We start from the raw sequence: 16118 nt of genomic DNA on the forward strand, positions 1-16118 counted from the left end.
TTTGAAGAGAATTTTCGGATGTCTGGGAGCGATCAGATGGCATGAGGTGGGTGAATATATATGCGCCTTATTTGAAATTACTCTTCAAATAATTCAGATTTCCTATCCATGTTATGGATGATGCTGCATGCCCATGTTAGTTAAGGGAATTTCAACGCCCTAGAGCGCGGCACCTGAAATTTCTGAAATTCTTGGTCCATCAATGCATGGGTAACAGTGTTAGTTACTAGTTCCAATTACGCGCATAACACAATAGATTAATTAACATGAGCATATACAACTAATTTGATCTTTACAAGTCTTTGTTTTCCAATATTATCATTCCCCCTACGGATTCGTAGCACATCTATGCGAAATATCTCTAAAATAATAAAAAAAGGTGCAGCATTATTCAACATGGCTGTCTCCACCGTAAACATCTCTGAACAGCAAAACAAATTTACTGATATTGATTTTACGGTATAAAATTTTCTTCGTTGTTTAAGGTAGCTATGATTCACATATATAACTACTCGGATTCGCGAAAAAGGCTGTTACTGAATTACAGAGAATAATTATCCTGGTACAACTTGGGAAGGAGGCAACAAGGACTATTTGAAATTGTGGCGGTGAAATCCGTGGAGTTGCAGCACATGAATCCGATAGCCGGACTGCTATGAACATAAAAACAAAGACAAGTACATAATGACTCGGAATTCAGCTATCCTCGCTTCAAAAAAATTGTGGATCCTTGTTTCCTTATCAATGTAGTTTCTATATCATTATTATCATCATTACAGCCTGATCTTTAAGTAGTCCCGAATTTATTTAACTTGACTTGTCTGTCCAGTTGCGATTCTTCGAAGGTCTGTGACAATAAAAGTGGCGATCTAAAATTGTGAGCCTGGATGTAACATCCGATGACGATGTTGTATTTAGATAAATTTGGGTAAAAATTCCCTTAATCGTGAGTTATATTGGCAAGATATTATTCACGCAGGCAATCGATGATCAATTCTGAACATTCTTGGAGGATACTATTAGGCAATGAATCGCATAAGTTACCCCAGAAACTTCACTGAAAAGTTTTACTTTTCTGGTTTATTATTTTTTTTATTAATCAACATTTGATGGATATGCGAATGATCTCCCATAGAAAGTCTAATTGATTCATTAAAGAAATACATAAGCCAAAAGCGCAAATTTCGCTTCTCGTGGTTATTTACAATCAGAATTTTCATTCGATGTACAGCAAAAAATAATTTCGACGCGTCTACCGTCCAATTCTACCCTGTGCATACTCCCGCTCTATCTAATGATCTCAAGACAAACTTTGTATTAAGAACTGCTGCATCATTATTCCTCTTGTGTATTCAAGACCTTGACTTGTCATATGACAATTCAAAGGCTTGTGCGTCGTGAATGTGGTGGTGATGAGTCGGCTGGTCGATGCTATTATTTACTTCGATCAAAAGATAATCAAGAAACGACGAAATATTCTCTAGTGAATGCACTAGAAACGATATTGAGTTCATCTAGTGTTTGTTTACAAGGGATTATTAGCAATTGTTTGTAGGTTGTGTTTGCTCATTAGGCGCCCACTATATATTAGTTCTTCGTTCGTAACACGTTTACTTCAATAAAAGATGTACTATTGTGCTCAAAGCACATGGCTCCCATTAGAGCATCGGTGTTCATTATGATTGACAAGATTTCATAACGAAAATACATAATTTGATTAAATTGATAACATATATATCGCTCTAGTACATTTTCTTCTGGGAGATTGTTCGGATACAAAGTATACAAACTAATACACATAATTCTCGTTACGCACCAATTTTAAAATCTAATCAAAACTTTGCAAGACCACCACATAAGTGACTGAAATTATTTATAATGAACAACAATTTAGTTTAATTGATTTTGTACGTTTGTTCGCTGAGTTACACGCAGCATCGCAAGATATTCTCTTATATTGAGCCCCGCTCTAGTGGGACTTTCTTCATAGCACCTCTGGAGTCACAGCAGGGGCTGGCCATGAACGCGAAATATGGCGTATGACTACTCAACATCCCACTACCCACCGCCAATTTACTCCACCAAAATTGAATATAAAAGTGGCGTCTGCAGAGTCGCATTTCGACGGCGAGTTACGAATTCTCGACAATGATTTGCATACGTAGCTTGTTCACGGGGTCGTCGCCAGGCAGCTCTAGTCGAATCAGTATCTATATGATTAATAAATGCAAACTGGTCCTGTTATGTGTGCGTGTCAATACACCCGCGGATAAACTTATTAGTAACGCAATATTTGGTAGAGCACCAGTTTTAATTGGTTTCGTTCTTCAGCGGCTGCATTCGAAAATATTTTGTTCACAGTTAATTGATTTTTATTCACGATGTCTCTTGAAACTCGTTTCGTGAATTCCTCTTCTCTTCCTGTCTTTTCTTGAGGTCAGAGGTGCAGCTTTAAGAATTTTTTATTAATCCTAAGCATTACTTAGGATCACAGTTCCATTCAGCGTGAGTAAGGAAATACGCAAAATATTTCGTTTTGACCTCATGACTCCGTTCGGGAAACTTCAAAAATCGGTAAAGTTTGCAGAGGTAATTAATATTGTACAAGGTATTAAGATTCAGATTTTTTCCTTGTCTCTTCCTTGTCATCATTAATTTCAGTCTTCGTTCATTCGAAGCCATAATGCATCTAGTACAGTTTGCAAAAGTCGAGCTAAATTAATCGAAATAGCGCTCCGTTGCTTTCGGGGGATAATAGTCCCCTGAAGTATACCATTCAGTCGATCTTGATTTTTCGGTAAGCTATACAGCAAATAAATGTTATACAGTATATAATAACAGTTGAATACCAATTAAAATTGGGCTCAGGGCACAGACAAAAAGAAAACTAGTAATTAGTTGTGCGGTATTCAGCAGGGTACTAGCATCATTCTATATTATTGTTATTCTACCTCGCGATCTGTATAGCAGCACCTCATGCAAATGCCACCCTGGGAACTCGACACATCTTGCTTAATTGGCTACGAGAGCAGATCTATGGAGTCCATAAAGTTTAAGTTTACACCTCGTAAAATAAGACTGTGCCATGAGCTGTACCACCTCTGACATGGAGCAAGGTTCCGCCACAAGCACTTCCACTGGTGGATCTTCTCTGGGTTTGTACATATTGACCGCCTAAAGAATGGAAATAATTGTATAAAATGTTGTATTGCTAATATAGAAATCATGTGCAATAATGAAGGTTAAGGGTTTTGTTCTAAACAAGTAACTTAATTACTCTAGTAATTCTCTGCTTACATTTTTAACTTACGTCTATCATAACCAACGTTTTTACTTAGGTCATTTTAAAATCTAACTTTTAAGTGTTGTAAAAACGTCCCTCTTCTCAATAATGAACGGAGAATGACCTTTTTACATTACAAGACTTTAAATTCGTTTCAAGATTTGGAATCATGTTATCGAATTCTGCTATTGTGTAAATCGAGTGCATGAAAGGTTTACGACACTTGGAATAACACCTCCCTCTCTACCACCTTGTACTGCATGCGCTGTATAGGTCGATCGGAGATGGTGACAAATGGCATCGTATGATCTCTCCACTTAGGCCATTGACTCCGTTGACACACCTAATTAAATAAGTCAATATTATGACAGCTCTTCTTGCTTAAGTAATTGGGCACTCATCTATAAGCTACATATGCCGCAGCAGTCAGGCTGGGTTGCGTATGGAAATTGATTGCGCTATGACGGCTACGAAAGAAACAATGGCTCCTGATCAAACGACGTATTCGTCAAAACCGAAACAAATCGATGCGTCTTTGTGACGAATGCTATGATTACGTGAGCTCAGCGTAGTCCAGATACTAACTGAGTAGTGGAGACATTCAATAAATGTTATTGAATAACGAACAAATTTTAACGTGTTAATGCAACTGTTTGCATGGGGAATGACCCCTTTTTAAGCAGAAGTTCGCTCAATGTCTCTCGCTCTCATTTTCTTTATGTTCGCTCTATGTCTCACGGCAAAGTCTCATTTTACTTTATATTTTAGAAATGATGTTCTTTTAATAGTCCGTGGACAAATAACAGCCTTGCCGGCGCTTGTAGATGTCTTTAATTCAATTGTGTACGAAAATTTCTTAATAAATTCACGTCTAATAAAATGAGGAAACTCGCAGTTATATCGAGGTATGCATTTGTGTTTCATTTTAATTTAATCCAGTCTTGAATTACGATCAGGAGCATTTATCGTGCTACAGGTCATTTTAATTCTCCCAACTTTCAAAATCTTTTTTTTTTTGCTCCTCGTGTTATTATTCCCGTAACATTTGAAAAAATTAAGTTCTAATGTAATTTAGCCTGAATATAATTCAAGAGGTTTTATTTCCAGCGAAATAAATCTATAACTTGCAACTGCACAACGCACACACAATATTTATGCTACATCTAAATTACAATAGTTACGATTTATTCCATCAACTAATACTACACAAACTCAGTTTGCTCATCACACTGGTATATTTGACTTCTTATTTGTACCAGTGCAAGTTTTCTTGCTATAGAATTTCATTTCATTTTAGAATCGATCTTTTTTGAGCTCCAACCTACACACTAACAAGAGAAATGATCGCTGTAATGGTGCCATCAGAACGCCTTCTTGTTCACAACCACCACTTAAACTCGCAACATCTTCTTGAATGTTTACACCAACCGTTATTTTGTGAGCCTCCAATGCCAGGATAAATAAAGTCGTCGAAACAAGTACGTTGGTCTCTGTTGCACAGCAATTTATTGCCGAGGAATAGTTCGATAACAAATTGAATGATGCAGTCAGATAATAAGTGAGTGCAAACATAGCTGGGGCGACTGGTCAACATTGTAGATCGCAGTGACGTGCACTCGTTACGAGTGGGTCCTTGTGACGTTTACTCGTAACGTCTTCGTTATGTTCATTCGTAACGTGTGACATTCTCTCGTAACTTGTGGGTCCTTGTGACGTTCACTTGTAACGTCTTCGTTATGTTCATTCGTAACGTGTGACATTCTCTCGTAACGAGTGGGTCATCCTAACGTTCACTCGTAACGTCTTCGTTATGTTCATTCGTAACGTGTGACATTCTCTCGTAACGAGTGGGTCATCCTAACGTTCACTCGTAACGTCTTCGTTAATGTCATTCGTAACGTGTGACATTCTCTCGTAACGAGTGGGTCATCCTAACGTTCACTCGTAACGTCTTCGTTATGTTTATTCGTAACGTGTGACATTCTCTCGTAACGTGTGGGCCGTCGTGACGTTCACTAGCAAGTATCGGAATATCTACTGCAGTAATAACACGGTGTAGCACCATCAGTATTTTGCTCCTGATAGTTTCTTGTTACATCTGACGATAACCGGAATAGCGGCGGTGTCAATGGAAACAGCCATTTCAAACGTTACTGCACTAAAATTCTTTATGAAATTTCCTAATAAAGCTTCTTTAAAGTACCAAGCTTGAACAAATTTAATTTTTCATAATTGATGCAATTTTTTACATTTAATAGATGTAATTTTTCGTAAATGTTATGTATTATTATGTGAAAATATGACTTACTGAGCTACATGCATTGATTTTTAAATAAAACTGACCAATAAATCGAGAATTTAGTTTTCGGATCGAAACAATTGCTATTGTTTCTGCCGATAAAATTGAAGATTTGAATATTTCATAACTCAACGTGACCGTCCGTTTACGTTATAGTTGCCTGGTTCCCACGATTTGTCTTGGGGTTCGCGTAACGTCTTCTTGTTATCTACCACAACTCTTGAGCTTATCAGCGTCTATCATTCCTCAGTGGACACACGCTTCGATCACTCAACAAGTACTCCACTAATGTCCCCATGAGGTGGCTATCAGTGGCACTTTGTGAACAAACTGTCGCTGCAATTTGAATATGCAGATTTTAGATGCAAATTTCAAAATTTACTATTATTATTTCAATAACAAAAAACAGAGCGGGCAATGTTGTCTTTTCGGACCAACCGTAGTGATCGCTTTGAAGTTGAGAAAGATTCTAAACTTTGCTGTGAAACATGAATAGTCAACTAACTTCTTGGTTGACTCGAATAATCAACCAAATATTTTTTTGTGTAATAAAAATTTCATTGATCGACTTCGCTAAAATAAAAACATTTGATATTAAACTTGAATTTAATCCGAGTCCAATTGCTCAGTGTTGCATTGAAGTGACTTGAGCAATTGAAAATGATAGCAAAAAGGTCGAAACAAAAACACTCCATTCGGTTTTGCCAAATTGCATTACTCTGGTTTTCCTAACCCGGCTTTAATTTCTAAGAAGATTAGTTGATAGTCGTCTATCTTTAGCTGATGTCGATGTGTTCCGAAGTAAGTCAGTATTGTACAGTCTTTTCCTTCGATCTTATGTTATACTGCAAGAATTTATTCACATTATTTCAATGTCGGCATATCAAAATTTCAAATAATTACTTTTCTCAAAAGTCCCTCAGGTAACTAAAAGTCCTTTCTCTCTTTCGTTTCAGAAGCCACGAGTCTGGCAAGCTTCACGGTGCAGTCTCCTGACCAATCATCCATCACTCCGGTCTACGACTACTCCGATGTGATAAGCTCGTCCCCTCTCATGCAAGATGTGGGGGGCATTGGCACCCTCAGCTACAGCCACCTGTCTCGTAATCACCCGTATTCCTCTTTCACTAATCCCTCCCTCGGAGGTCAGCAGATGTTTCAGCAACACCAGAACTCGTTGCGCTACACGGCGGCCCAGAATGGACCTCTCCTCTACCAAATGTCTTCAGCAGAAAGCCACGCTCGAGGAACTCCGCCGTACCCACCGCCCTCAGGCGGCCAAAGGTGGGACGCTGGTCGAGGGGGGGAACGCTCCAAAAAGCTGGGGCGTATCAAGCGACCCATGAACGCTTTCATGGTCTGGGCCAAGACTGAAAGGAAGAAGCTGGCCGATGAAAATCCTGATCTGCACAATGCTGATCTCTCCAAAATGCTCGGTGAGTAAAACTACCCAATTTTAAGACATAAAAATGCGTAAATAAAATGGCAACTGATTCATGGGGCATTTTAATTATACCGCATTTATTCAGCTGCACTAAACATCTCAAATTTAAAGCTGATCTTATATGCGGCATTTACTTGTAAAGGCCCGTGCATGTTACATTGGTGCATATCTGGTGACTTTGTTATTGTTGCCTCGACTTATCAGTAGATAGGAAGGTTACTCCTGCCTCATCTTGTGTTCATTATCGCGTTATACGGCTGATCAACCGGTAATCACTTTCGACGAGGGGCGAATCTACACCGACAGACTTTTATCATGAAAAACACACCTGCCGCACTCGTCAGTTATCTTGCCAGTTGGGAGTGCAGGAAACAATTTTTGCATAATATTTACTGCGGTAAGCTTATTGAACATAATAAATTATTTCTGTTTTGGTATATTCATCGTGTATATTATTCGTTATAGTGGATGACTCTTTCTTGAGTTTATATTCAACTGAAACAACTATAAGAAACATTCATAATGATCTTACTGCGTGGCCGATGGATAAGGATTGACTAAACCTAGGTTCTTGCAGTTGACGATAAATTACGAACGTTTTATTTATATATTATTGACAATGCATTATGAGCTGATACATATTGAATGAGTTGAAGAGGTGAGTTGAATTGAGTTGTGGTATCTGAGCAGTAAGACTGTCGGAGCTGGATTGACCATAACTATCCTATGTACACGTTACGGGACGATCCCGAATGTTACTGTCAGGACTATGTATGGTCACGAAAAACTGAACAACAATTTTTTGATTCACCGAGATATTATCTTCATTGCATTGAACAATTTACATGGAATGCCTAATTGTAATTAAATCCAGTCATAGCTATTCTTCCGTAGCCCCGTTTCTCAAGTGCGACCAGTGAAAAAACGTCGGTTCTATACTCACGAAAGGATTTTTGAACAAAGTAAATAATCACAAAGGGTATGCGGTTCATATCATGAATTACAATTCCTTCGCTCGTCTATCACTTTGCTTATTTTATTTATCCCCTTTTCTAGGTTGGTTACTTTCGTGATCTTCCTCTCTAGATTGGTTGCTTTGTTTGTTGTCCCCTCTAGTTTGTTACTTTTGCGGTCAAACTTTAAATAGACTTCTTCATTAATATTCGTCCTGATGTTAGCGACTCCTTGTTTACCTCTTGAGGTTGGCTACTGTATCTGTCCTCCTCTCAAGGTTGGCTACTTTCTCAGTCGTCATCTATAGGATAGCTGCTTTAGTATTTAGGATGCTTTAGTATCTAGAATAGCTGCTTTAGTAGTCTAATTATGGCAATATTTCCTATCTAGATCACTCACAGTGGGAAAAGTACGTCGCACTGACGATCTCAGTTAATCAAACTTTTCATCCTCTTCACGTTTACTTCTACTGGCGAATCATCGCTGTGTAGCTGTCACACCCCAAAGCGATAGTGATTCCCGATAACGTACGTGAACGTGGATTTTTCCCTGACATGCTCGTTACACTGACACCTTCACTCTAGAAAATCTTTGTGACATTATCTAAGGACTAATATCAGTGACCACCGATAAGCCAGCCAATGTTTTCAACTGTGAATATCTGTCGGCGCGTCAATATAAACATCAAAGCGGTGACATCAAAGTTCTAAAAGTGAATCAAAGATGCCGTCAACTAACGGGATGTGTCAATAACTCTTCTATATAGAACATGGCCTTGACTATTGCTAGTCTGCGCTCTCATTTTTTCTGTATTTCCAGTCAAACTCAAATGAAGTATTTAAATAACGACGTCCGAGCTGTTTTAAGTTGTGTAACTGTAAAGTTTAACCTCTGACAATCCAAAAAGCAATCTGTTTCAAACCTGATTTGAGATATGCTAAAATATTGCAATGCGATCAATTTCAATACTGATGATAGATCTGTTTCAACACCATTGTACGATCAGCTAAAATACTAAAATTAAATCACATTCAATACTGACGAGCGATATTTTTCAATACTGCATGATGTACGATTTGTTGAACCACTTAAATTCGATCAGTTTCAATACCAACGATCGATCTGTTTCAACGTCATAGTACGATCATCTAAAATACTATATATTATAAGAGCGATCTGTTTCAACTCCGAAGGACCCTCTGACAAACTGCTGGAATGCAATGTTTCAATAATAAGGATCGATTGATTTCAACACCATTGTATGATCTGATGAAACGTTAAATACTGATCAGTTCTGATATAAAAAAAAAACGATTTATTCCATCACCGAAGTATAACTTACTAAAATACGGAAATGCAATAAATATCAAGTACGATCAATTCAGATCGATTCCTTATAACGATCCGCCTAAAATTAAATTTTCCTACCATTTATTCGACAAGTTGCTGTAATTAGAGCAACTTTTCTGCTGTGTATAAGGGAAAGAAATGAACGGAAAATTAAATCAAGTATCCATATTAGTGAACAATTTGACCTAATACTCTGCCGATTTATAATAATCATCTCGGCAAAGACAGATAACATTATTTTTCAGTCTTCACGTTCGTGTTCTCCACTACGCTGTACTGAACGCATGTAGCCTCATTACAAACAATCATGTTCTAAATGCTTGTAACTTCTTATTCAACCATCATGCTGTAGAGACATCACAAGTCCGGAAAGACTTCCAACCGAAGACATTAATTCAGTAGGAAGGAATTGCACCTAAAATATGAAAACAATTATTTTTGCATATTTCAATTTTTCGGTCACTCATGAGCATCGATTTTGAATTACATGCCGTAGAACGGGTGATATTATAAAAGCAAGTTAAAAACTGTACAGATCCTTATCTTTCACGTGACGATATTGCCATCTTGGAGGACGGTATTATAGTTGAAATTATAAGCGAAAACGATGCTAACAACCTTCGAAGTAGCAATCAAGTCCCATTCGTATCTTTGTAATTACGCATCAAGGTCATAAATGGCATTTCTGCGATCCATCATATGTATTATGCAATCCATCCAATGCATCACATGCATGCATAGATGAAGTGATGCACATGCAACTATATGTACACGAGCCTTCGTATTAAGAACAACTAAGTACACGAGCCTTCGTATTAAGAACAACTATGTACACGAACCTTCGTATGAAAGAACATATATGAACGAGAGAGGTTCTCATTTATTATTTGATGTCAACGATAGAGCGGCCTGACCAAACGATGTTATTTCAATAAGACTTGGAACTCAATGACTCAATGCCTTGACTCACAGTTATCGAGCAGGATTTGTCGCGCGCCATATTACGCTTATCGCTTGGTTCCGTATGCTCCGGATACGCATTACAAAGCATTTTTGCTTCGCAATGCGTAATTTTCCTTAAAAATTTATAATTAATAAACCTAGATATACGTGAATATATGAATGGGCGTAAAAATCAAATGTAATGCTCACGATATGAAATTTTGCTTCGTGACACGTTACTTCTAAAGAATTGGAACATTTGTTAGCTTGCAATTTATCGATTTATTCGCGTTTTTAAAAAGCATTAGAATAACTTTAAACCTTACTTACATTTCCCGAGTAAATTCATTTTAATTTATTATATTGCTATTGAAAATGGAATCGAATGTTTCATCGTCACAAATATATTTTCACCATTTATTGTTTCATCAAAACAGAAACTTCGACTGGATTTTCCAACGAATTTGCACTTTTTCAATGAAACACACTCCGTCATTTCAATTAACGACTGTTTCTCAGAACGAGTGGGATTAATAATGGGAATAAGAACAGAATTTGCTTAATGCATGCACGGAAATAATAACATGACTGTCACACAGTCGTGCACTGCACGACCGTTACACAGCCGTAGCCTCAGCTGCTCTCTTCGTTTTGGTCACTAAATATTGCCTCAGCTACTCTCTTCTTTTTGGTCACTAAATATTGCCTCAGCTACTCTCTTCGTTTTGGCCCCTTATCATCGGCAAGGTGCATACAGTTTCAATTTCAGTCTTCTACACAACTTTTTTTTCACATATGTTGCATTCTTTCCTCCACTTTATCTACAGCTACGTCTTAATTTCAGTATTAGCTAACCTGTAGATTACTTGTTTAGTATTTAATCCACATACAGGTAGGTATAAATGGGGTAGAAAATTGCCATATTGTCCTCAGTCAAGCATAGTTTACTTTCATTTGTACTTTTTTAATCTAGGATGAATCCATTTATTAAACGGGTAGGTATAGATAGTTGTTTCACGAAAGAAAATAATTTCCACGGGAATTATAAACTTTTAATGTAAATAATTGTGGACATGCACATTCGTATAACGCTTGCTAACAGAACTAAATTCAATTACCAAATAATTCTGAATACAAGTTAATCGATTCTCGGCGCAACTCCATTGCGAATTAAAATCTAACTAACGAAAAAATCGTTGGATCGTTTCACTCTTTCCTGGCGCAAGGTACTCACACCCAAAAATATTTTAGTAGTATAAGAATCTTCCATTAAATTTTTTACCACACCTGGCCATCGCAGATGTGTAACATTGAGCCTACGATCATCGTTGTTGAAATTGCGATCACCGTAAGAAGAATTTCGAGAATGCAGCCTCTGGTCTCCAAAGATCACTCGGTCGGAAGGCTTGTCATGGCGTCGACAACCTTCATGCTCCGTTCCATGTGGTCCATTTGTCGCCAGGATTTCTCCTTCGGCCTTCAGAAATTAATTTCTCTCCATTTGATCACTCCATTGCTGGTGTTCTTTTCAAATATTTTTTCTGTCTTTCTGGTTAGATTTTTTAGCCCACAGCCTTTTTTTGCTCGCTTTAAAAACTGAGTTTGTCATTTGGTGAGCGCCGGCGCCGAGTTACGCCGCATAGAAGCGGTCGCGAAAGTTTCATGCAGTGCTCGTGTACTGATTTTAAATATATTCATCTTTATATAATACCGTTTTACTATAAGACCGATTATGACCCATAAAGCCGGGCAGCTAATTGATATCCTAGATATTTCTTGAAATAGATTAAATTTGTTTGATTAACATGATTTCACAATGTTTTTGACGCAATATAATAATAAAACTTTAACTTGGAATTTCACTTCAAACTATATCAGATGTATGTTTTTCACTGAAACTCGACCAATTATAGAGGCATAAGGTCAATAATTGGCTCGGTCATTTAACTTGTTCTTGGCATGGCTTTGCATAAATTTTCATTAACCAGTCATTCAACAGCAAAAACTGAACTCCATTCCGTAACAGTTGTTGCACCTGTCGTCACGAGGAACAAAACAAACAAATACTTAACATTAATTTCATCTTTTCCAATAATTTTGCTCTCATTTTTACGTTTAATTCACTTGCAGACTCATTACCAAGCGCCTTAGCATGCAAATAACTGAACTCCATGCACAGGCACATGCACCTGTTGTCACGAAAATAACAAACCCGCCAACAAACAAATGCACGGCGGCAAAGTTCCTCTCTTTTTTTGTCCGTTCATCCGCCCGAATGTCCGCACCGAGCGATGCTATCACAGCTGCAACGCTTCCGCCCTGCGGTCGAAATTGCTCTCATGCTGGAATTTACCTGCGGTGCTCTTTTTCTGTTCGATGCATTTGCTTTCGATGATGTTTTATCCTGGATCATGATAAATATTGTTGATTTAAAATATCAATACGGATTCTTTTTTTTTTTGTTATAGTTGACCATAATATTGAAAATATCTATGTGTAATAGCATGTCTCAACAAAGATGTAATTTTATTATGGCCACTAATATATATTGATATCGACAATGATTTATTGGTGCTTTAAACCAAACGAAGGACCGGTTAACAACTGACACCGCTGTCTACCGCTGCCAATGTTTTCATATTATCTCTTCGCCATAGTCTCGGCTGATTTGTTCGCATTCATTCCAAGTTAACCATAAATGTAATATAAAATAAAATGGCAATTAAATTCGCCATACCTGCATTAAAATATGATTTATACGCCGTACAATCGAATTGAGTGTCATAGAACAGAGCTAAATGAAGTCGACATTTCATCCACAAGTTTGCATTGCTAAGTTTATCATTTATCACCACATTATCATCTGCTAACTGGGCAGTCGTTAACTTACTGCCTTCATCACTGTTCATTGCAGGCACACTCTATTCACATTAGTTATCACATGCTTTAGTTGACAAAATAACTGCTGTCAACACGTCTTCATTATTACTAACGCCTTCATTATTCATTACCTAGCATACCGCATTCACTCTCCCTAATTCATCACCCCCTTATAACCGAATCTGAATGACTGGATATTAAATTACTAATTCTTATTACATCCGTTTGGTGACGCGTGATATTGCTGTAGTTATTCATTTTGGATGTTGGACTCAGTTTAACAATGCCGAATCTGTCATGTGTTTGGAAACTAAAATACTATACTATAAAATATAACTATAATAATAATAGTAATAATGAAAAGAAAACTTAAAAATATGAAAGTAAACTAAAAAGACCCATAAATTAGGATGCAATTATTTTCGAGTTAGTCGCAAATTGTGAAATTTGTAAATAAGAGAACCCGTGTAAGAAGTGCAGGTAATGGCACCGACGTCCCGCCTTAGCCCCATGCATAAGATGACACTCAGCGACTACATCACAGTGGCTGTAACTATCTCATCATATTCTCTGGCTACCAAATTGAGTGCCAATGATCCGCATGACAATTGCTCTGGCTTAAATGACCTTATTGAAAGATGAATCAATTTGGACACAAGCCAAAAATACGGCGAGTCATGGGCAGCTCATCAATACACAGCGATGATCTGTCACACTGGCGTCACGAGCCTTACAAGCGACGTTCGTTATCAATGCCTTTTCAACTGAATTTCCTGTTTAGTCCAGTTTTGGAAATACTGCGTGATATTTACTCTTCAAATATTGGAAAATTTTTTACTTGTCTAAGTTTTGAAGTTACGTTTGGTCGACTGTGGTCCAAACAACTTTCAGCAAACGTACATAATCTGTGGTTCAGAATTTCAGCAAATTTACATTATCGATAACGAAATTTTTCTCGCTCGTCGATTCAAATATTGTTTCTGAACCTTATAAAACGGCAAATTCAGACCAAATGAGCATACTCCAAATTAAAACTTTAATTTGAAAAATTTCTATATAGAAGACGGCGAATATTTATGAATAATGAATAAATATTCCTGCTTTTGTCTATACTTGTGACAACAAATTTCCTTCTTGAGGCATATTCATTACTGCTTTCTCCAGTCATCTTGTTGTTTAACTTATTTCTGAGGTTTTCATGAACCCATTACGTGCACAGCAAGCCTTAAGCCGTCCAAATGTCGTCAATCAATTCATTCTGCAAATTTCTCTTATTCTTCACTCGTTAAAAATCTTCTTGACTGGGATTCTCTCCTGATCAACAGGATCGTGTGACTTTCCAGACTACAAGCGATTCAGTTCGAATAACAAAAAAAAAATCCAATTTGGAGCAAAATTCTGTAGGCCACATGATTTATTGTTGCATGCGTCTTATAAATCGACCCAGCCAATAGTTGATGGGCTAAAAATCATCGTTGCTCTTCAGATGATGACCGCCGCTTCCATAATTTTAATGGCTTCAGGCAGCGCAACCTTTCACTGGTCAACAATACCCAGTGAATAGACACAGAAAGTTCAAATGACTTCATTACTGAGTGCGTCACTCCATTGAAAGATTTTCATGTATCATCGGTCATTAGCTGAGACGTTCCTTTAATAAGGAAGACGCTAATATGACCTTATATAAATAATAAAAAATTGTCTAGTGACAGCCACGAGCTATTGTTCAATGGCAACAGGCAACTTTGATTAATCATGTCGTTGTCAATGTGTACAAAAGGGAAGGCCCAATCCTCACAGGTGTTAATCTGGCCTATTCAATTTAGACTGCAAGGAGACATTTACAATTGATTTTATGGTGCGGGCTTGGAGGCTTTCTCATTGACAGACTCCTCTTTTCGTTCACTTGTCGATAACTGCAAATAGTTATTAAAAATTATAATATTAACTGCTATTATCCATCATAATTGGGCCACAACCTGATATATTTACGCTGGCTTTTTACCTTCATAAACTCGAGGCTACAGTGAGAGAGATGAGCCAGGTTGGGCGAGGCTTGATTGTTATTCTCGTCCTAGTGAAAAAAAATTAACAGGACACGAGGATGCGGATGCAAATGTGCATTATTTCATTGTATTTAATGTTATGTTTAATGTATTTTAACGAGAAAAGGGCAAAAATAATATGAACTGACATCAATTTTAGTTTTAAATAAGTTATTCATTTCCACACAGCATTTGATTGTACATGAATAGAATATTCATGGCAAGAAATCAAAGCAGAATATAGGCAAGGAAAAATTTGGGTTGTTAAACTATAATTATAAATTAATTATTGACAGACATAAATGCCCAAGTTGCAAAATTTATATTACATGGCATTAAATGAAAAGTTGAAGTGCATGTTATAAAAATTCTGACGTGCAGGAAGTGCAATATTGATATGCCTGATTCCAAACACAAAATAGACTGAGATGAACGCACAGACTTGGACCAGACGCATCTCATTAAGTTTGCGTTTGGTAGGAGTGCTCCAAGCTGCAATAGCTGGTGGCTCAGACGAGCTCCTGGCCAACTAAGGAACCTATTACAGGTCTGATAGATTATTTCCCAATGGAGGAATAAATTTGTGCATGCGATCGAGGGAATCGTAATGGTCGCTTTTACCTGATGATCTTGAGGCTATAAAGAGTCAATAAAAACGACCGCTGAGACGGATTAGGAAAGAGATGGGCCAACAGATGAGCATCTCTGGAGGAGATAAGAAGCTTGACGACGTGTAAAAGTCTTTGAATTACTTGTATTGTTATCACAATGCTGAGCAAAATGTTTATGGCACCATAAAGCATTGGTAATGATCATGCGAATTACACTCATCTTCAAGATACCCTCTTGATTTTAACACTCATATCTCTTGGTAACCAAGACTGAGTTATTTTAACTGATTCAAATACTTTTAGCGCTCCC

General features: G+C 37.5%; 1 protein-coding gene across 1 annotated transcript in view; it reads left to right on the forward strand.

Annotated features, from left to right (window-relative positions):
• Positions 1-16118, forward strand: part of LOC108682881 (transcription factor SOX-9) — a 32322-nt gene that overhangs the window by 2014 nt on the left and 14190 nt on the right. Inside the window, exon 2 of the mRNA XM_018172130.2 lies at positions 6539-7018. Coding sequence (XP_018027619.1) covers positions 6539-7018 — 480 coding nt within the window. The remainder of the gene's footprint in view (positions 1-6538; positions 7019-16118) is intronic.

Source organism: Hyalella azteca, unplaced genomic scaffold, assembly GCF_000764305.2.
Source record: "Hyalella azteca isolate HAZT.00-mixed unplaced genomic scaffold, Hazt_2.0.2 contig11294, whole genome shotgun sequence".
NCBI lineage: Eukaryota > Metazoa > Arthropoda > Malacostraca > Amphipoda > Hyalellidae > Hyalella > Hyalella azteca.